The following is a 23,360-nucleotide window of genomic DNA, read 5'->3' as shown; positions in this document are numbered from 1 at the left end:
AGCACGCAGCTGTTAACAGAGCGGAATATTTAAACAACACTGTTAAAAGGCAAGTTTTTATAAATTGTTATAAATTATCCCTCGTTTTGTTTGTAAAAGAATGCTGGCTTATGGAGACATTCAGACATTCGTGATTTAATAACGATCCTTCCCACTAAGAGAATACCGTCACCCTCACATTTTTACCCGCCAATTGCGAGTCGCAACGAAAACCGCATATAACCTCAGATTTTATTTTTTATTTTATTCAGTTTAATACAATGCCATACATATATACATCAGCGCATCAACTGCAGTTGTTTAAAAATAATTTATTAGCATTATTAACTCTCGGTTTTGGGCTAGTTTCTTTCGCTACCGTTTGTTTTTATTTGTTTGTTTGACACGACTAAGTAGACCAGTCCCATTGGTTAGAAAATTGGTTACTATATTTCACTATGACGTACGAAATATTATTTCGGCATAATAACATACATAGATATTTATATATATATATTTATATAGATAAATTTTGCGCTTTTCGTTTTTCTTGTTAATGTGTTTTTTTTTGGGTTCTCTTGTGACCTAATGACTAAAACAAACTTTTTAAAAAACTACATAGTTCATAACAAAAACTAAGATTAGTTAAAAAAAATGGGGGAGGGGCGCTTCAGAAGCGCGGGGATGGGGTGAAAATAAGTTCTACTAAATCTTGGCTCTTTCGAAATTATTTACAAACTCAACACTCAAAATGTACTGTTAACGGTTTAAAAAATATATAACTTGTGCGCTGCTTCTGTGATTTTCCGCCTGACTTCAGTTGATTTCCTAAGTTTATTTATGAAAACTCAGGATCGGTTGAGCTCCTCGCGTTTGAAATTCCGTATCGCGTCCATCAGTTGGGAGCGCGGATCCGGCGTGGTGGGACCACTGCGTCCACCGTTGCTTTTCACGGGCTTCAGAGCCGGAACCACTTGTACGGGAGGCGGCGGCGGCGGCGAGGGCGTGGCCACTGGCTGCAATGTGGGCTTGAGTTTGACCTGCAGGCTCACCGGCTTGGTTTCCGGCTCCTGGAGCTTTAGCTCCACTTTGGTGGATCTTAAGGCCACGTTCGCACTTTTCGCCGGCGGTGCTGGTTTGCTTTCTGGCGGGGACTTGGGCGTGGCAGCTGTAGATGGAGTACTTCCGTTTCCGTTTACGGACACCCTTATTCTCAGGGCCTGCTCGTGTTCCTGCTGCTCCTTGGCCAACATACGCTCCTTGAACCCGGTGCGGCGCAAAGTATTCTGGCCAAAGGGAGCTGGTGCAGGACTGGCTTCCACCGGCGGTGGTCTGTTCCTCTCCAAACTGGAAACGGGGCGTGGCAGGGAGTTCATGGCCAAGTTGTTGGCCACCTGGTTGGCTTGGGCAGCGGGTAGAGTGAAGCGATTGCTTTTGGCTGGACGCGGTAATGTGGAGGAATGGTTTTGAAGTGGATTTTGGGCCTGTGCCAGTGGGTCTATGCGATTTTCTATGCGTTTTTCCACAGGTTTTACCGGCGTCTTAAGCTTTACTTGAACTGAAAATGTTTCCTCTACGATTTCTTGCTCCTTTAGCTGCTGGACCTGCTGCTTCTCCTTCTGCACCTGCTGTTGATTTTCCAAGATCTCATCTTTGAGTGGCTTTACCGTAATGGGAACGTGGTATTCCTTTCGCTGGGGAATACCCATTCTTAGAATGGGTGAGGCCACTTCGATGGTGAGCTTGGCAGGCGGTGAAGTCACCTGTTGCGACTTGCCTGCCCCGCCAAAGATGTAGTCGCCTTCGTTCTTAATGGCCACAGTCGATTTGGGGCGTTCGCTCCAGGTGGCGAAATTAATGCTCGGTGGCCCGGAATACCGATATGTGGTTGGCAGCGGCTTGGAGCTCGGAGCTGGTTCAATCCGCTGACTTGGTTCATTCTCCACCACGGCTTTCTCATTGGCGTTTCGCAAGTTAACCGGACTGACTGGAGTGGCTGGGGTATTTGGCGGAGTTATCGTCGTTTGGGCGCTTTGGGCATTGGTTGCGGATTCCTCCTTGGCTGCTTGAACTGTTGGGGTTGGCTCTGGCAGCTTCTTGGCAACTGGCGGAGACATCTTTGAAACGGGAAGAGGTGACTCCTTCTTGGCCACAGGAAGAGGTAACTCCTTCTTGGCCACAGGTGGCGGCGATTCTTTCTGAACGGCTTTTTCTTTTGGAGGCAACGAAGTAGCTTGCTCCTCGACAGGCTTTACAGCAGGCGGTAACGATGGCCCTTCAACTGACGAAGATCGCTGCTCTGGCACTGCAGGCGATGACTTCTGCAGTACAGGCGATGACTTCTGCAGTACGGGTGAGGATGGATAGGCTTCCTGCACAGGTTTGACAGCCTGCGATGTGATTTGCACAACATCAGGATTCGAATTTTTCGGTACAGACGTGGGTGACTGTGGTACGTGGGTGACGTGGGTACGAGAGGAGCTGATGACTGTTACACCATCCACTGATGATTGTTCTTTGGCCAGGCTCTCCAGCACCTTAATGATCTTTGGTTGGTCTGTAACAGGCGTAGCTGCACTGCCTCCGCCTTCAGCCAAACTGTTCTTTCTGGAGTTCAAGATGGTCTTGATCACCTCCGGACTTTGCAATGAGGGTGATTCACCAATGCTCAACTCACTGGAGGAGCGTCTCTGGCCCAAACCATTGCCATTCTGCTCCAGCTTGTTTAGCGAGACGTGCGAGGAGCTGCGATGACTTAGAGCTCTTCCAGGCGCGGTTACCTCCGTCTCGCCGCCTGCCTGAAAGGAGTCAGCTCGTCCAATTCTGGTCGTACTTTTTGCCGTAGTTATGCTGAAGTTGGCCAATCGATTTGGTTTGGCCGATTCGATTTCAGCCAGCTGGGGATCGGGTTGTTTCTTTATCAACGTGTCCAGGCGCTGTTGGTTGATTATGGTGGCCAGCTCATCCACGATCTCGTCCAGCGGCGAGCCAGGACTTACCGAACCGGCATTGCGTTTCTGCATTTGCTGATCGGAGAAGTCGGGTGGCGGAGAGATGGGCACCGAGTAGTTCCACGAGGTGATCGAGCTTTCACTACCGGGAGTGGCCAGATTTCCATTTGTTATGCTCGCCGGCTGCTCCACGTGTTGGATATCCACTTCCTCGCACTCCTGGGCGTTCAGAGCTGCCAGTTCCGCCAGACTGGTTGTCGTTGGTTCAGGCTTCTTGGATGTCTGGCACAGCTTGAAATTGTACACCTTGATGGCCTCATCGTCCTCGGAGCTCGATTCCTGCTGCGATTTCTCCGCCTCTGGTTCGGGAGTGACGGAAGGCGATGGCGCTGGCTCTCCAATGCCGGAATCAGCTTGCTTTGAAGCCGCATCGTTGTCATCGTCCTCTGTGGCACTGCCCAAGGATCGCGGCTCTGGGGTGGGCGTTCTGTTCAGTAGGACTTTGGACACGTTGCCATTCGGTGATCCAATGCCATTTACTTGGGGCTGACTCGGAAGTGGAGGATTGGCTGTCGGGGCAATGGGCAAGGGCGTGGTTATTCTAGGCGCCGGTTGCGGAATATTCGGGGTGGGTGTCACCGGTTCCGGTAGGGAGGCCAGTGATATGTTGTCTCCCCCACTTTGGAAGTCCGGCGGCGGAGCCGGTGCCGTTTTCTTTTTGATCTGTAGCAAACGTTTCCGGGGCGTTGGTTCTGGACCGCCGGCAATCGGAGGCTTCAGTTCCAATGTAGCATAATGGCCATCCGTTGAGTCCTCATCCGGCGACTTTGAGCTGTTCCCATTGCAGTCCAACTCCACGGCACCGGATAGATTGGGCGTGGACATGCAGAGCTGGGGTCGCTTGACAATTACCGCATAGGCGGGTTCGCTCTTCAAGCTGGCAGCCGGAATATCCGGAACAGACTGCTCTGGAATGCATATCTGGCTTGGTGGCCGTGGAGCGGCTCGCTTCTTGCGCGGTGGTGGTGCTAGTACCTTGGCTGGCGGCACCACCACCGGGGTACGCGTGTAGTTCATTCCCGTGGAGTCCATGGAGTTCAGTGAGTTGCTGGAACTGTACGGACTCGGCGTTTTGGCCGTGACCTTTGAGTGCCGGCTGCTGCTGAAGTCCGAGCTGCTGCTCAACGAATCGCGAGCGACTCCGGTGCGCTGGAATTTGTGCATCACATCCGGATTGAAGTTGTCATACGACTCCGACTTGTTGCACAGCCGAATCTCGGAGAGGCCCACTGTTCCGATCGTTGACTCGCAACTGTACACCTGACTAGCGTCCACTGTGAGGAGAAGTGAGGAGAGGTAGTTTTATTTGGGGAAATCATAGGAATAGATGCACTTACCTGGACTGCGAAACTCGTACTTGTCCGCGTCCAGCTGCTTGTTGTCGCAGACGAGCGACAGGAGCTTGCTCAGCGGCACCCGGGCACCCAGCCGGGCCACAAAGAGCTGATCCTTCGGCAGCAGGACGGTGATGCGGAAGGTCTGTTCGAAGGGCGCATTGCTGGTGGCCGCGGGCACCGGCGTTATCCGGTTGTACTCCAATTGACTAGTCTCGTTTAGGTCTGTGTCCGTGGACAGATGGTGCAGCTGCGTCGACGACTTGGACAACTTGCCCATGGAGGAGCTGCCAGTGCCGGATTTGTCTGAAAGGCAAAATGCAAATACAGTGATTAAAGTGTTTGGGTGTTCATGGTCATGGATCTCTTGAATGAAATCCGCTTAATGAATGCCTTAAATAACTGTTTTTGGTTAAAGCATAATTGTTACTTTTGGGCCACTTACCCTTTTTGCGGCCAAACCAGCGGTTCAGTGTGGAGAAGCCGCCCTTCATGCTGCTCATGTTGTGGGCGTGGCTTCGCTAGTGTTTCACCCTCTCTCTCTGTCTCTCTCTCGCTCGCTCGCTGGTTTTCCGCTTTTTCCTCCTGCAGCGACTTCCGCTTCCGTTTCCGGGCCCGTTTGCAACGTGTCTGAACTTGTTCAACTCGGCGGTTGCTTCAAAATTTCGATCGAGTTTCGTAATATTCGTGGAGCATGCTAGAAAATGGCGTGCGATTTGTGAGCTGCAAAATCTGCAAGTGGAAAAAAGGCAGAAGGCAAGAAAGCGAGTCAGAAGCGCTCCGATTACAAAAGACGCGCGCGGTCTTATCGGATTTTTGGCTGATAAGGATGATGGAGGGGGAGGTGGGTGGTGGGAGGTAGGCATTCCTTCTGGCTTCTTATCAATACCGTCTCTATGTATTAGCCACATACGCGTTTCATTCCAGCGAGGAGGAACACATCCATAATACCCTCTCCCAAAACAAAAAACAGACTTATATGTTAGCTGCCTGCCAATAAACGGCAATTTCGATTTCAAAAGTATGTTCCAAAGTCGACTTGATGGAATTTCCTTTCCTTTCTACGTATTTGCTTTATCAATTCATTTTCTTCCCTGCTATTTGCCCTTTTCGCCTGGCTTAGTGCTTAATTGTCGGCCAGGTTGTTTAATGGCACACACTTACACACGTCCACACAAATATAAATACAAAATCGCTAGCGATAAGCTCGAGAAAATCGAAATCGTCGGCGGCATTGAGAAGCGCGCGACTTGCGGGCGTTTTTTGTCGCGTGCGAGTCATTTTCATTTGCACACAATGCAATGAAATCGCGAAGGCGATTGTGTTTCTACAATCAAGCACATACGTATGTACATACCCAGGGGCGAAATGGAAGGGGGCGTGGCACTGCTCACTCAGTAGTAAGTTCTAATGACATACATAGTTAGGTAGGTGGTGTGGCAGTGTGAGTGCAAGACCATGCAAATTACGGGCAATTGTTGCAGCACCGCACCAACCTGCTCTATTGTCCGTGCACTGAGAGAAATAGAAGAGATTATGTGCCTGGGCCTCAGTGAGATTCTATTTCTGGAAGATTTCAGATTCTGGAAGTTCTTTTAGCACATATAGTAAGATATATGGAATATATAGAGATTCATATTGAAATCAAAACATTATAATTTGCTGTGCTGCGATTTGAACTTTTTTTGAGCAATAAAATGTATGTCTGTATGTCTAATACAGCACGTAACAAACCTATAAGGTTAATCGCGCAAGCAGTTCCCACAGGAAGTGCATAGTTGTCGGTAATTGGGAAATCAATTCAGTAAATAACCTTCTGAACGACAAATATAACAGATTAAATGCAACTAAATGATGATGATTGAACGCTGTTTGTATTTTGATTTTGTTCAATTTGTTCACCCTAGTTTTACAAAGCAAAGGTGAAGTTATTTGCACTTATATACTTTGATTACAGGGAATCTTTACAGGGACTTATGCTAATGACCCGTACTGTAGCCTGTTGTAGCCAATTGATTTGTGTTTTTGTGTTTGCTTCTTGGTGAACAGCCCCGACTAATTAGCCCAGCCATTAGGCAGCCTAATTAGATATAAAACCCCAACCTGTAGTCGTGTAGTCGTCACGTCGATCGCCATTAAATCGCCTGAAAGAATTGATACCCCTTAAACACGGTTTTCGAAGGTATTTCCGAATATCATTCATACGAATGAATACCTACTTTCCAGCAGGTATTTCCCCGCTCGGTTAACCAACTCTACCAAACTCTATTGGGCTATCAATACGGCATTGTATTTGTATTTGTTTTAGCCCAAGCGCTTTTATAGTCAGTCACTAAAGTTTACCTTGAAATAGACATGAGTAAGTAGAAATTCCGCAGCTATCGCGGGGCGACGATGAAAAACGTTTTTTTCTTTATTTTTTATTTTGGTTTTTGCCTTAAATCATCACTTCCATAAACATGGCTGTTGGTGTTGCCAAAAATAATGAGCCTGCCTAATGGCGTTAAGTGTTTTTTTTGGGGGCCTTTGTGAACCGGCTAATTGAAATAAAAATTCATTTGCTCTCGGATTGTTTGTGTGGATGGCACGTGAACTTTATACTCTGTCAATTGCCATACTGTATGCGTATCTTTATGCAGACGCTTAAATTTATGGCCATCCAAAAGCTCTTGGCTATCTGAACCTATTGCCTAGTACGAGTTTTACTATATGTATATGTTTGTGTGGTATATAGCATTTGAATATAGCGGTGAATCAGAGCCAACTACCAACTAACAACTGCAGCTGAACAATCCGACGTAATTGAACTGTTTGCTTTGGCACGTTGGCTTCGTGTGTTTCGGATTGGAGATGGTTAAGTAACCCTCCATCGATTTGATTGCGATTCCCACTTCTCACACGAGCAGCCCAGTTAACAGACAAACAACGAGTGATATGCCATATAACGACCCAGAGCAATTTCCATTTCCCATTCCAGCTCCGTTTATCAAGTCAATCGTTCCGAAACAAGGTCTACGAAACCTGGCGAACTCAGATCACTTATCGCAGTGTGAACTTGATTGATCAGCGACCTTAGCTACATACATACATACATATGTACATATTATAAACATGTATCTTTTGGCTTTGAAAACGAGCATCCCTAATCCCGAAACTAGCGTTTTGTTAAACTTAATTAGTGTATATTCTGTATTGTTGCCATAAAGAAGTTTTATGGCTTGCAGCCCACTAGAGATCCTTTGTCTTTTTGGTTCTGAATGGGATCCATTAAAACCGCCAGCCTTTTGGGTCTTTGATGGTTCTACATCAGGGGGCAATAACTACGATTCCCATAAACGCATGCTAATTTCACGACTTGAGTCTTTTGCCATTTTAAAAGGCCGATTCTTCTCGCTCCGTTGTGTGTACTCTTCGAATTGGCAACTTTCTACCGTTACACATGTGCCCGAATAAATGGAGGCATTTATTTGATTTCATTTTGGTGGCCCAAGTAGCGCGTTTAAATAAGCCATGTTTAAATAAGCCGAATCAGAAGTGCAAATAGTGGATGATTAATGGGCCAGCTCTGTGGGTTTCTGTGGCTTCGGCGGATGTGATTATTGGATGTATCGGAATGGTGGAATGTCGGCATGTCGGATATCAGGGAATCGCTCCATCATGGGCTTAAATATAGAGATCTTGCGGCTGCGAATCAATGGCTATGACACTGACATTGAAGTTCGGCATTGCATTCAACGGATCCCATTGACTGACTGACTGACTGACTGAGTGACTGAGGTTGATCCAAAGTTAGGCGATGATATCACTGGTGGGCAAATGGACGTGAGGGAATTTTTTATTGGTGCTCATCATTGTTTTTCAATAATCATGACCCATCCAGCTAGACAGACGGCTATGCTAATTCTGCTTCACTGGACTGGTGAGTCCAACCTGCGGAATGACTTTCTCGAGTCACTCGTTTTGCGACAACTTTATCTGGTCGCTTGTTGTTCGGTTGTTCATTTGTTTGGTTGTTCGGTTGTTTAGTTTGTTTTGAGTTATCAGCCTGCTGATACGCATGAGTAATCCCGAATATGCTAAGTCGTAGTCGCAGTCGCAGTCGTCGTTGTCGTTGTCGTAATGTCGCCACTGTCACTTGCGGGCCATTATCTATTTCAATTTGTGCGGCAATTTGAGCCACTTGATTAGGCCGCTTCACTCTGCAATATGCTTTCCCCTCGAGTTCTCAGCCATATGCTACCTACATATATATCTAATATATATATCTACTATTATATATATATGCCTAAGAATGCCAGCTATCACGTAGCACTGCAATGGATCGAATGGCTCAGGAGATGTCACACCTGTACCTTTGACATTCGATTGGGTAATCCAATGGCACTTTGCACTTCTCTAGAGTGACGTGTGTACTAGCGTGCAAATTGGACTGCTGCAGATAACCAACTCTACGTGGAACCAATATACCCTGCGTTCTACATCCACAGCAAGGTCTATTATTTTAATTATGTTACTAAATGTGAAGAAACAAAGCACAAATCAATCAAGAAAGCGCCATAGAGATAAAGAATAATTAGAATCGATGGCATAATACCGCTGAAAGAGACACCAAAGAAAGAAATGGTAATGGGTAATTGGTAATGGATTGCGAGTCCAAAGAATAAGTTTAAATATGAATGAGGCAGTTGGGATGGCCAAGTGAGAAGTGAGTTGGTGAAAATCGATAGACCGACTATTGTCCGCACTTTAAGCCATGTTCTTGCGGTTCTGCCGCCGACTGAAATCCCAACATTGATGGCTAATTGAAAACAAATCGCCCGACGCTTATGGCTTATGGCAATTTTGCCGTTAGTCTTACAAAGATAACAAAGTAGCAACTGTTTTGTAAGCGGCGAACGCGTACAGCTGTGTTCAAAATAATAGTAGCGGCTCAAGTGTTAAGTACGTGGAGAGAATATGGCCTGGATGCAGTTTCTAATTGCAATATCAATTCACTGCTAATATTATTGCAAGCGCAGCTGTATTGGTTGCAGTTGTTTCGCAGGATTTTTAGTCAGGTTAGTGACGAATCACTCCTTGCACTTTGCACTTTCAATCCCAATTCGAATTCCGTTCGTGGCTTTCCTTTGCTCGTCACTAGCCTACACACATGCATACATATGTGCATATATACAGCTACATATGTACATACATGAGTGCAGCGTAAACAGACAGACATACATACATATGTACATAAATTGATGCACGCACAATAGAATTCAGCTTCAGCTATTAAGGCGAACTTGAAAAACAACAAAAAATTGCGTACTAACTGCGACTAGCGGTGTTTGGTTTTTCGGTTTGGCTGTCTCTCTCTTTCCAGACGAGGAGAGGAGCAACTTTTGCGAACAAACGTTAACAACGACGACGTTAACAAAACTGAAAACAAAAACGCGCAAATTATGCATAGAACACAGAAGCACGCACACACGTGAAGAACACCACACACACACACACACAAGCAACGACACACGCAAACAAGAGACCACAATAATAGTGGCAATAATAAAACAACGGTAACTCTCTAATAGTAGAGCCAACAGCCATCGAAGAGAGCCGCTCTCTCTCTAATGATATCTTATCAGACCATGCCAAACGATAGAGGAGCACAACAACAGTGTAACGCGAAAGGAAACACGAAAAATGCATGCGAAAAGTTTTTAAAGTTTTCTGATTGGAAATCCGGAAATTGGAGATTCATTTTTGGACGTTTCTAATGGGAACGATTGCGTAGAATTCTATTGATTCATTTGGTGTTGTTAATTCTTGAAACTTCGCTTTCATTGATAGGGAGCTGTATTTTCCGTTTCCACTTTGAAGAAACTCGCTCTACTTTCGGGTAGAGTTACTAAGGAATACGAAGCATCTTTAGATACTTTTTAGCGATTTAAAGCCTATGATTCCTGAACGAATATTTTGAGGATATCGTGGTTTCTTAGAGTGCGCTGTGCCTGGACTTGTAGTTCACTCTGGTGCCTGGAAACTGGTACCTTTATCTGGTATCTGGAATCTGTTGCTCTGCGTATCTGTATCTTCACTTGTCGCCGCTCTTGGGCCAACTGAACTAAAGCTTTTAGCTATGTGCGTTGCATAAGTCAATGATGATGAGCTGCGCTGCGCCGACTGCAGCGCCGACAGAGTTGCGCAAGTCTCGCGTTCTGATTGACGACCTTCAATCTCAGTTAACTATTACTATTACGCGTGGGAGTCAGACCACCTTCTCTTAGTTTGCTAAGAGGTGGCGCTCCTTGTGCTAAAAATGTAAAAACAATAGCAAGACAAACCACCAACGCTTTTCACTGCCAGGAGTGGCAACGTCGACCTGCGTGACCATTTTCGGCCCAAAGCCAAGAAATTAAAAAAAAAAAAAAGAAGAAAGGAAGCCTCACCTAAACGCACACGCACACTACCTTTCTGATGACATCATACATACATAGGTGAACCACCATTAATGGACATTCCAAAAGAATGGCTATAGGGTGTGTTCCACCTTCTTTGCTCTGCGATTTAATCAAGTGCATCTTAGCAATGAAAATTAATTGATTTCAGTTTGCTGAAAATCGACACTGTGTACAAACTCATTGCTGAACTATAGAAAACATTGAAGTGGGATTTTACACAAACCATTCGCAAAACATTACTATACTATAAAATAGGTGGTTTTGATCGCAAATGCTTCAAAAGTAATATTAGCTGCAAACTAAATCAGTTTCGGGAATCAATTAAACAGCAAACGATCCACTTCTTCGGGTAGCAAGAGTTCGACTCCCACCTGCTATCATGCTATCATGGTATCGCATCCATCTCGCATGACTTTCCTGCCAGACGGAGCCTATCTTGATCACTTAAGGCCTGTTTGACTCGCATATTAGCGGTTCTGCATTATCGCAAGCCTCGATAATGTACAACGTACGCGAAGAATTCCAATTCCAATCATTTTGGTCTTTCTCTCGGACGCCTGATATGGGTGAAGTATTTTTCGAGGGCGCCACCAAAACATTGAAACATTGGAGCATTGGAACATCCCAACTAACCGGCCGCAAACACCATACCATCTGGCACTCGATGTATACTTGTACTTGCACTTGTACTTATAGTTGTACTTGTAGCTGGCATATCTCCATCTATAGTATAGTATTTGTATTGTAGTTGTACGGGCACGTTTTGGGGTCTGTGATAACCTCAACCTTAACACAGTCGTGTCTTCGTCTGCGTCTTCGGTCGTCGTGAAGGTTTCTGCGCAGACGGGGGCGTTGCTTTCAGTCGTGTACTATTTAGATGTCGATATGTGTAGCAATAGCGCAATAACACATTGTAACATCGTATCATTGAGGCATTTCTCCAAGCAGCCAACACACAACAGACAAAGACCTCCTGTCTGGTACTTGGTGACCCCGATTTGGGGAATTCTTGTGCTGTTTCTACTCTCTCACTTGGCTTTGCCTCATTATACCCGTTACTCGTAGAGTAAAAGGGTATACTAGATTCGTTGAAAAGTATGTAACAGGCAGAAGGAAGCGTTTCCGACCATATAAAGTATATATATTCTTGATCAGGATCAATAGCCGAGTCGATTTGGCCATGTCCGTCTGTCCGTCCGTCTGTCCGTCTGTCCGTCTGTCCGTCTGTCCGTCCGTCTGTCTGTCCGTATGAACGTCGAGATCTCAGGAACTACAAAAGCTAGAAAGTTGAGATTAAGTAAACAGACTCCAGGGACATAGACGCAGCGCAAGTTTGTCGAATCATGCTGCCACGCCCACTCTAACGCCCACAAACCGCCCAAAACTGTCACGCCCACACTTTTGAAAAATGTTTTAATATTTCTTCATTTTTGTATTGGTCTTGAAAATTTCTATCGATTTGCAAAAAAACTTTTTGCCACGCCCACTCTAACGCCCACAAACCGCCCAAAGCTGCCACGCCCACACTTTTGAAAAATGTTTTGATATTTTTTCATTTTTGTATTAGTCTTGTAAATTTCTATCTATTTGCCAAAAAACTTTTGGCCACGCCCACTCTAACGCCCACAAACCGCCAAAAACTGTCCTTCGCACTTACACTAGCTGAGTAACGGGTATCAGATAGTCGGGGAACTCGACTATAGCGTTCTCTCTTGTTTTTTTTCTCATTTTTTTGTTCATTTCGTAGCTGTTGCGAAAAGTGGCACAAACTCATTCCGAAAAGCGGCAAGAAGACAGAAGAACACAGGGAACGAGTCGTAAACAAGTTTCGCGATGGCAAATTCGACAATGAAAACCATATGATCAGCGTAATAATAGTTATGATCATTGGCTGCCAGTGGCAGTTCAGTTCAGTTTGCTTCAGGTCGCCTCGAAAGATCTCTTCTTGTGGCAAATCAGCCATAAATATTTTGTGGCACGTCTCGGAAAAGTAACCCTCCTTCTTTTCACTGTTTTTGTTTGCCAGGGAAAATGCGCGGCATAGCTAAGAAGAGTTGATCCACATACCGGGCCACAACAATCTCCGTTAGCCGTGGCCCTTTTATTCAGTTCTTTTTTTTTCCGTTTGCTTTTGCATGTCTCGCTTTAATTAGACTTCAATCAATGCCAGAGGCAATTGTCAGCGCCCTAGTGGCTTTATGGGCAAGCTACACTGGCGAAAAAACACCTAGTACTTCAGATTTGTGTGTATCGTAAGCGCTAAAACCATGAAGTATGAAGTATGAATTATGCTCCACTTCTCTTTGTGCAGCAACTCGCACTGCAACTCTGACGTCAGTCATTAGTTCGCAGAATGGGGTCAACTGCAGTACTGGAGTAATGCAGTCTGGAGAGTCTTAGCCAAACTGACAGCTGCATGCGTTTGCGTTTGCGTTTGCGATGATTTCAATTCGACGAGATGCAGATCCAGCAGCTGATTCAATTACGAGTTACGAGTGCAGTGCAGTCAGCCGTCCGGACAATTCAATGTGGCTCAATCTGCGACAGACATTTGCGTACACACATGTCTTCAAATTCGCAGTGCGGAGTGCGGCAGGAGATATCCACTTACACATGATCCATCTTGTATTACATATGTATGTGCATAGCCAGCACTATCGCTGCTTTATGGTCGTCTATTAATCTATGAAGTACGAGTATTTGTAGCTATAAACTTTTGCATCTACAGCTGTTTGTGGACTTTGACTAGGGTCACAAGTAGTAAGTAACAAGAACGTGATATAATGCTTATCTGCGATCAAAGTGTAGTAAGAAATACTTGCGATGCTGGAGGTCAAGAATTGTAGTACGAGTATGTGGTGTGGAGTTTTCCTATTTGTGTGTTTGTTGCTATTTTGGCAAATAACATTCAGTAATTGCGGTTGCTGGCCCATTTAGTGTAGCCCATTGAATGGATACCCTTTCGTGGCACTGACCACCTGCCAGTTGCTTTTGTAGTTTTTCTATTCGGAACTTCAGAGCACTGAAAATGCCGCTCAATAAACGGCAACGGTGCATAGTCAAGCAACCTGTCAAGATCGGGTTTTTTATGATTATTTTTTGGGTGTTTGAGTGTTGCAACTGGCAACAGGCCACTGCCACAGAGGCAGCAACATGCTCACTAGCTCCACACACATCCAGCACAAGCAATTGCAGACCAAGTGCTGCTAACAACAAATTTGTTGGAGTGCATTTTCCACATTGCAAACAGGGATGCCGTTTTTTTTAAATCTCCAACCCCGCCCACTGGCCAAACGAGCTGGAAAACGGCTGGAAAACGAGCTGGAAGAAAGTGAAGCGAAATGAAATGCAGCTGCACCAGCCACATGCCACTTGCAACTTGCTACTCGCGCACCTACCAACTAACAACTTTTTCTTCTCTCCCTTTCTTTCTCTCTCTCTCTCTCTCTCTCTCTCTTTCTGGCTTAGGCAGCTTTCTTACTTGGGTAATAACTGGCTTGCATTTCATTTGAAAGACTTTTAACGCACTGCTTTAATTGCATTGTGGCAGCCGAGATGCAACTGCAACCATCGGACGCAAGATGCAGCGTGTTGCTGCTACATACACTCATATATAATATAACTATAGCTGCTGGGCTTGCCGTTGCCGAACAACCTTGACATGCAGCCAAACTAATGACAGGAAATCGTCGACAAGTGCGCGACAAGTGGCTCAAACCCAATCCCATGTGCAGTTCCAAATCAGACATCTCCATTCTGCGATCTCCAAACCCATCCATTCCAATCTAGTCCCACACCGAGATGAGCTCGCCTCGCCTTACTATTATAGTTATTGTCACAGTGAAGCCTCTGCAGATTGACCCGTTTTTCTGCTTCTATACGCTTTCATTTGTAAGTCGTCGCTGAAGTCATACATACTACCAATAGGCCACCGAAAGTGTTTAGGTTTCCGCATCAGTTGGAATCGCATCTAGTGTCCGCATCTTAGTCCGGCTTAAAGATGTTCAACTGTGGTTAGATTGCCTTGGTTGGTTGTGCTTTTTAATTGCACGTCGCATCCAACCGGTTGCCACTCGAATTGAACAATCGCCGCCCATGCCATCCACGTATCTGTATCTTGAATCTGTATATCCGTAAGTGCAAGTATCTGCATCTGTTTGCCAGGCGAAGCAACAAAAATGCGGCTAACTTCGTTTTGGCCATTTGAACCGATTGATCATGGACTGGCGCACTGGAGGACTGGTGGACAGACGCCGAAAGGCTGTTGGCCATTTGGTTGTTTGGAAGTGGAGTGTCTGCACCACAAAGTGCACCACTGCACCACTAGGCGGGGTGCATTGAACCAATCGAAATTGAATCGAACAAATGTGGCTCACCTTGGCGCAAGTTATTTCTCTATTGCTCTCTTTTCCTTTGGGCTATGTGTCTATGTATGTGTGTGTGTGTGTGTGTGGAGGTGTGTGTGTGTTTTTGGGAGGGTGGGGCAAATGGGCAAATGTTTATCAATGAAATTGGACAGCTGAATGGGTAACTAGGTGGCCAGGTGCCACCGCGAACCACCAATTAGTGGGTGAACATGGCCTGGCCATAAATGAGTAAAATGCTCAGTTAAATTTAAGCATTTCCATTACAAATTGTATGAAAAGACAGACTTTCTTTACCAAATCTTGAGCAGATTGCGTGGACATAGGAGGAGTGGTGTTCTTTCAGGCGACTATATGCTCTATATGCAGTTCAGATAGCTTACAGATCAGCATTTCTCTGGGTGCAGAGATCGGATCCGATTACTCTGGTGATCCGCTCCAGAAGCCGGATGACCAGTCGCGAAATGGATGAGCTCACACCACCTGGAATGCAGTAGCGATTCAGAGTCCGATTCCGCAAACAAAATGCCAAAGTACGCATAAAGCTGTATGAAAAGTATAAAAAGTATAAACAGTATGAAAAAAAAGCCAAGGGGGAACAAACCCAGGCGCATGTCATTGCCCGGACTTGGAAACGGATTCCATTCCATTCGATTCGATTCAATTCGACTCAAGTCGGAGACTCGAAAACTGTCAGCCATATATTTGCATGGTAGATAATGGCCATCATCTGGCTGGCATTAAGATTCATTGCGAATGCAAGTCACAGCTTTTGGATGGTGGGAAACTACGGACACGACTGTCTCTGACCTTGAAATGGACCCCATGGAAAAGCAAAGCCAAGAAATCTGCCAACGAAATCCGGCAAGAAAATCCAGCCAAGAAATCCAGCCAAGAAACCAGCCAAGAAATTCACCATCAGGGCAGAGAAAGTAGTTAGCCAGCCAAGCAACCAGTTGGCGGCTAAGAAAAAGTAAAATTATTTTAGGACAGGCCGCCGAGAAAAGTATGTCACCTGCACCCAAGGCACTTAGACTTTCAGAGCTGGCCAAAAAAACCTGGCAAAGACCTGGCCAAAAACAGCTGTGGCAAGTGGCGGGTTTTACTTTCTGCCCGAAAAGCGGTGCACAGAGGAAAAATACGTACGTTGCAAATACGACTCAGTATACTTGAGGGTTTTGAAGTAGAAATTAATCGCTCAGTGTAACGTATCGACAACAAGTCTCTCTCGCCAGATTCGCATACTGGCCAAACAAGTTGGCCAAGGCCCCCCGATCACTGATCACTCCGCTGGATCACTCCCAACTGGATGCCACTGCGTGTTGCATGCCTTCTCTGAGCAGGAAGCACTTGCAACTTGCAACACTTGCAGCACGCAAGCGCCGCGCCGCTTGATTTGAGCTCTGGTTCGCTTTTCGATATGCCACTTTTCGGAGTTCGCCTAATGGAATTCCAGCAGCCTGCACTTATATAAAAGATTAGACCCGCCGATGCCACAGTCATGTCACGTAGCTCCCGGCTGCAGATATCGACTGTCGAGTGTCCAAGTCTTGGAGCCTCGGACTCCGGACTCCGAACTCGAGATTATACAATGCATAATATACACACTCGCACAATGATCGAAATGTGTGTTTTGGGAGCGTCACTCGCTCATGAGAGGCACGTCCTCAGGCATCATGCTTGGGACATTAGCTAAACCCATTGGGACTTCAATCGGGGGCTTCGATTTGGGGCTGTCCGTAGTATTGGCATCCGTAGTATTAGTATGTGCAAGTGCTCCGATGGCGAAATGAGACATCGATTAAGAGGCGATTTCGTCGGGGGTATAGATTCCCCAGTATATAACTATACATTACTATTTCTCAAAAGCAACTGATCAAATAGTCTTTACCATTCTCGCTGTTGTGTGGGCTTAACAAATGATACACAATTTGTATAGAATTTGTGTGTGGAATTCAATCGTTCCATTTAGTATTCTACGTGCAGGTTCTTGACAGAGAAAACATAGTTTTTTTCTCGCATTACCTGAGTTTTGTTAAAATTCCCCCCTTCTACTCGCATGTACAAATGTCAAATAACAAAGCCAAATCACGTATCGATATTTGCTATGATTATGCAACACATGGCTAAATCTGTTTTGTGCATTTGGGGCGTATTTCACGCACGTCTTCCCGCCCGCCGCTCTTTCTTCTCCGCAGTCTTCTCCGCAGTCTTCTTCCCAGTCTTCTCGTGTGTCTGCAGCCCTTGCCCAACATTCGTGGATTTCATGCTGACCCACTTGCCCCAATGCGATCCCATTTCAACTCTTCGTCTTCGTCTTTCGGCGCTTCTCCTCTTTCTTTTCTTTTATTTTCTTTTTTGGTTTTGTCTCTTTTTTTCTGCCCCTTTTTTCTTTTGGCCATTTTCAATGTCAACACGCTTTTTTTTTTGGGTGACAATGAAGTCAACTAGAGCTGGACGCGTTTTTTTGCCTAATTTCTTTGGACAGCGCGTGTGTTTTGCATTTTCAGTCAAACAAAATACAAAAAAAAAATGGTTTGCGAAAACCAGAATTTACACAAAATCATATGTAAATGCCATTGAAGATTTGCATAAAGACGCGCCATAAATAACAGTTTTTATATTTTATTTTCGTCAGCAGCTTTCAGGTTCAAAGCAATTAAGTAATAACACAAATCAAAGCTAACAAAGGCTAAACGTAAAACATAAGTTATGCAAGTCCCGCCTAGCGAAAGAAACTACGGTTCGCTGATCTGAAAACACATTATTACCACGCATTTCAAGTTCAAATACAGAAAACCCCGTTTTGGGCTAATTTCAAAACTGCTTTTTAAACTCCACCACAACACCTCAAATGCAATGAATCCAATAAAAACCAATACACTCCGGTGGTCAGTGGCCGGTCAACTGCATTAATAATGCTGGAATATGTGTATATGTGAATATGTCGAGTTTTTCACGCTTTCGTACTCGACACAATTGAGTCGAATTGCAATTGAAAAGGAAAAACGAGAAGCGACAAGAAGCGAATTGCAATTGTTAGACAAGCATACAAGTGCGTACCATGTGCACAGTGGTGGCCACTCAAATAGCACTGAATTTCGAAAAGCTGGGTAGCTTTCGAGTGAGGAATGTTGCAGCTAGCAATCGGTTTCATTTATATGGTCAATGATCTGTGAACTGTAGCAAGTTGTACTTAGAGACTGAACACATCTCACTTTTCTTTTTCTACATTTTTCCCAAGTTGTTCTTTATTATAGCCAGTTTGCACTTGATATTCAGCAAGGCCTTATGTGAATTTAAATAACCAACTCCGACTCCAACTCCCACAGCCAACAAACTCGCATAAAGAGTTTATAGCTTGCCGAAGTTAAGTACCACTAAGTAAATGAAACAAACAAAAAAGAAAAAAAAGCCCATAATTATTTGAAAGCGTTGAAGTAAAATAGCAAAAGCAAATGTTGCCCATTTGGCTGACTCCTTGCATTGCTATTAACTGAGCTTTATTTGTTTATTCATGCATGCCCGCCCATAAGAGGGTGTTTAATTCCATCTCCATTCCATCTGTTCATCGGTTCATCTGTTCGTTCAGCTTTGCTTGGATGCTCTGTTGCAAGCAAGTCTGCTGTGCAAGCATGCTTTCGGCTCATGCTTCGGTTCTCGCCATTGGCGGCACGTGGTACAAAATCAGCTTTGCTAGCTCGTCGCCCATTTTTCGTGTGACAATTTTTGCGCTGGGAAATCTTTGAAGCGTCACCAAAGTCTAAAATATCAACGGTTCGCAGGAGGCAAGTGGAGTGGAGGGGATGTGATGGGATGGGATGGGAGCATACCGGTTTGCTTAGAGAGCAAACACGTTTGCTGAGCGGCTGCCCTTGTCAAGGTCATGCCCAGTCAAATGCTGCTCTTTTTTACATTATTTTGGTTTCTGTTTTACCAACGGCAGGCCAACTGCAGCATTCGTTTCACAATTTAATGGTGTAGTAAAATGATGGATCAGCAGCTGATCTATTGTATAACTGTGATGTCCCCGACTTTTAACACAAACACGGATAACACCAACATAAAAAAAAAGAAAAAAAAACCATGTTTGGTCAGAAGGGGGGAAAATAAACTCTGGTTGTTGGGGGCTCTTGAGTTCAACGACTCCTCATGACAATTGGCCATTGTTGGTGTTGTTGTTTGTTGAATGTTTTGTCGTGGCAAAAGAAAAAGCACAAGCACAAGCGCAAGCACAAGCAAAGCAACAGCACGAGCAATTAAAAAGACGTTAATTTGTCGACTTTTTGTGGCCACGAAATTGAATTTTCAACTGACCAACTCCATTGATTAATAGCATTGACGACCAGATGTCTTGACTGACTTCCAGCTATCTCCAAACCCGAATCAAATTCTTTGAGTCGAATTGCTTTGGAGGCAAATGGGGAAATGGTCCGCTTCTGTCGTTCATAATTACCGGAGTCTAAATTAACGACTGCGGCACAAACGCCAACGGTTAAAGTCACAGTCACAGTCAGCGAACTCTGAACACACACACTCCCGAATAGACACACAGCTACAAAGTTACAGATACAAATACAGATATGGATACGGATACAGATACATACTGCCAAAGGTATGCTCGTGCATGATTCTAATTACTATGTATGGGCTTTGTGTGCCCCATGGATTATATAGACAATGCATAGGGAGCGGGCTGAGGAATAGTAGAATCCAGCAGCAACAAGAACTCCATTGTTCGTCGAGCGTCGCCAGCGGAGCGTCAGTTGGAGCATGGGGAATGGGGGGAGTGGGGAATGAGAGGAATGGGGAATCGAGAACGGAGAATGGAAGTTCAAGTACCCCCTGGCAGAGGCATTACATGATAGCTATAGATCATAGAGGAAGTCTTTAAGCAAACGTCGTATCCCAAGGGAAAAGATGAGGTGGTCTTCTGGTGGGGGGAATCTTAGGAACTCTCTGATAGCTTAGGGAAAACTGCCATTAAATGATTTTACGTATGATTGCATGAAATATTTAAAACATATTGTTAACCTAATAGCTGTTAACCAAAATCAAATAACCGAAGCGGCACTATTATTTTTCCCGCATTTGTTGCACAGGTTGTAGCAGTTTTGTGTACACAACACAACGCATTACACAGAATTCCCAGTATCAAAGGTAAAAGGGGATCATCGTCGGCGACTGGCCATTAAAGATTTAGAAAGGCCCTTCAACGCGCAGTGGCGGCTTGTCCAAAATCGAACGAAAGTGAGAGGAGCGCGCGGCAGAGTGACAGGTACACAAAACGCGAGATAAAGAAGTAATGGCGCCCAACGGGGGGCTTTTGGAAGGAGGAGTTGGGGTTGGAAGGAGGAGGAGGTTGCCCAGGTGGGAAATAAATAAAATAAAAGAGAGTGATCCGAATCGGAAGGGAAATAAGGCGCAGAGCAGATTCCTTCAGCGAGTGTGTGTAACCCAAGACTTTGTTTGCTCCTCTTTTGTTCGCATTTTGAATTCTGGACTGGGAATGGGGATGGGAACTTAAGCTTGAGCCGCTTGCGAGGAGGCAGCTGTTGGGCCGACGCTTTTTTTATTATTCGGTTTTTTGGTTTTCGGTAGGGTTTGTCAGTTTTCAATCTGGAAGTGCTCGAGCTTATTGCGCGTCGCTGAGAATCAGCTTCAGATTCAGAAACAGATTCAGAATCAGAATGAGAACAATTCTACGGTGAGTCAAATGGCGTGGACAAACTCAACAAGCCCAAGCATCTTTTGTTTTCTCACTGAAATCACTGAAATCACTGAAATCACTGAAATCGTTTATTGTTCGGCGGCTGAAGCAATGCAAATGTTGTATAAAATTCAATAAACTTCAATACAAAAACCAGTTTTTCAGTTGCCCAGAGAAAAGTCTTGGGCAAAAGTTGCCAAATAATAAACGCCATATGTATGTGTACATTAAAATTAAAAAACAAAAATTGTATAAATACAATACAAAAAAAAGGGGGAAAACAAAATCGTCGGCAGATTCAAGCTTTATGTCCCAATCATCATGATCACCGTTTGTTGTCTTTGTCGCCGCGTTTTTGTTTGTCTTGCTTTTTATTTCTTTTGATTTTTTCCTCAATTTTTGCTCTTTTATGTTTTTTTTTGCGTTTTATGTGAGATTCAATTAAAAACTTTTGACCAGCAATTTCATAAATTTGCGGGTTTACAAGTGGGGGAAATTAGAGGAGGGTGCTCCTATCGCATCCATCTCCATCTAACCAGTTTGATGTTAATCAATTTTCGCAACAAATTTTTGCACTTGCCATTTGCCTTAGCGGAACCAAAAACAAAAAACAAGCTGCGAATGTTTTGAAAAAGGAAACATGCGCTAAATAGAGCCATACAAGTATCTATTTACGTTATAGCTGGCTGTTTTTTTTTGTTTTTTCGAGTTTCTCACTTGCTGGAAATTACTTAATATGCATTTAGCCGCCGTGCTTCGACCTTACATAGCTATGGCTGCCTTCTTTTTTGATCGATAGTTTGGAGCTAACTGAAAGCCGCGATAATGCCGTTTCCGCTGCGGTTTTCATCGCCGATCGGGCCAGCATCATTATGGCCATAAACCATTGATTGCCGCTCAGTTCAGTTCAGTTATGTGGCCGCCTGCCAGTTTGGATAATTATATTATCACAGCGCCCGTCGTCGGCATTCTGGTTCTCACTCCGCAGATCCAACAGATCCGTCAGTTCTTCAGATCTCTTAGATCTTCAGATATCCAAGCATCGGCGACGAGGAAGTGGCGTCGAGAGAGCTTTCGATCCAAACCAATCCAATCCAATCCGATTCACTGCTTTCACTGCTGACTCAATGGCTTTTTCTTCTGACAAACTGCGACTATCTGTCATTTTGATTTTCCGCTTTTTGCAGGGCACCTTGGGGCAATCGCACTTGAAGATGGTGCGATTTCCCAGACTGCGGGGAAAAACACTAAATCAGGGAAAAAAAACAAACCAGTTGATTTCACCTGTTTTAACATATTTAGCTCCCCAGTATTATAAACAACAAAAAAAAAACATTATAGTGCTAAATTCTTCAGTTAGAAACACAGTCTAAACATTATTGGATGGATAAGCCCAGAGTTCTTTATATATAAGTAGCATGTTTTTATGCACATGGACAATTAGCTTGCCACATCCTTTGCCCCACTGTGCAACGTGTGAATTCTGCAGCACAGGCGAGTTTTTTGCCCCCAGCGCACCGGCATAATTTACCGTTTTGGAGCTTTATCCGCCGATCGCAGATCGTTGTTAGTTGGCAGTATTATTGCTGTTGGTGTTGCACTGCTAACACCACTGTAAGTGAATTTTTCAGAGCTGCTGCAAAACGGAAGGAGAAACCAAGCAGAAGAAGAAGAAGGAACTGACAACTTACCTAGACAACGACCTCAATTAGCAAATCTGTTTGGGCCTCGTCTTTCCATGGTTCTAACTGCCTTTTGATGTGGCCTGAACTGATCTAATGCGATGCGATGTACTGCGATGTGATGTGATGTGCTGTTGTTGGCTTAATGGCGCTCTATTTCCTGCCAGTTCGCATGCAGCCAGGTTAGCACTCTCTCACACACACTTTTTTTTTATCTTTCTTTTTTGGTTAATTTTTTGGTAGGCACTTTCAAGCAAAAAAAGTGAAAAAAAAAATAAATAAAAAACAGAAGGGCACAAAATAAGGCAAATTATTTTGCACACACTCGAAAACTCGTACACTCTCGCGCAGGCCAATTAAAAAGCCATGTAACGTATGCAACGTATGTAACGTATGGAACGTATGTAACGTATGTAAATAAACAAAGCTCGGCGAATTCTTTCCCCAACTTTTCTACCGCGAGAAATCGGCGCAGCGAGAGCGTCCGTTCGGCATGAAACTCGTTTCTCGACTGAACCAACGAGCCGCTCAGCTGAAAGCTGAATGCTGACTGAGCCTCAGCTGCTTCAGCTGCTGCTGCAGCTGCTCGCACCAAGAGCGAGCGGGAGAGCCCAGCCACCCAACCACCTAGCCACCCAACCACCCTCCGACCTGGAAGCCCAAGCTACGGGGAACCGATCCCCCCGAGACTTGGAGACTTGCCTACGAATGGGATCGCAATTAATTTGACCAACATTTTCAGTGTGGGAAGCAGAGTAGCCAGTGCCATAAGATCAGAAAAAGGGTATCCCAGTGCGGCCAGAGTTCTGGCTTTGGGGAAAACAGATTTTCAGCTACACA

At 44.9% G+C, this 23,360-nt stretch overlaps 1 protein-coding gene across 5 annotated transcripts; it reads right to left on the bottom strand.

The window, feature by feature from the left end:
- Positions 1-406: 406 nt before the first annotated feature.
- LOC6524408 (titin) lies at positions 407-23,028 on the bottom strand. 5 transcript variants are annotated; one of them, XM_015190202.3, is made up of 4 exons: positions 22,530-23,028; positions 4,770-5,056; positions 4,328-4,630; positions 407-4,264 (listed from the first exon to the last, which is right to left on the bottom strand). In XM_015190202.3, the coding sequence occupies exons 2-4, from the start codon at positions 4,825-4,827 to the stop codon at positions 828-830; spliced, it is 3,798 nt and encodes a 1,265-aa protein (XP_015045688.1). In that variant the 5' UTR covers positions 4,828-5,056; positions 22,530-23,028; the 3' UTR covers positions 407-827. The 5 variants fall into 5 exon arrangements, with proteins under 5 accessions (XP_015045688.1, XP_015045690.1, XP_039233702.1 ...); XM_015190204.3 differs by lacking the exon at positions 22,530-23,028 and adding an exon at positions 10,354-10,372; XM_039377768.2 differs by lacking the exon at positions 22,530-23,028 and adding an exon at positions 9,575-9,789.
- Between the last annotated feature and the right edge of the window lie 332 nt (positions 23,029-23,360).

Source organism: Drosophila yakuba, chromosome X (genome assembly GCF_016746365.2).
Source record: "Drosophila yakuba strain Tai18E2 chromosome X, Prin_Dyak_Tai18E2_2.1, whole genome shotgun sequence".
Classification (NCBI taxonomy): domain Eukaryota; kingdom Metazoa; phylum Arthropoda; class Insecta; order Diptera; family Drosophilidae; genus Drosophila; species Drosophila yakuba.
This window is presented reverse-complemented; position numbering and strand designations above follow the sequence as displayed.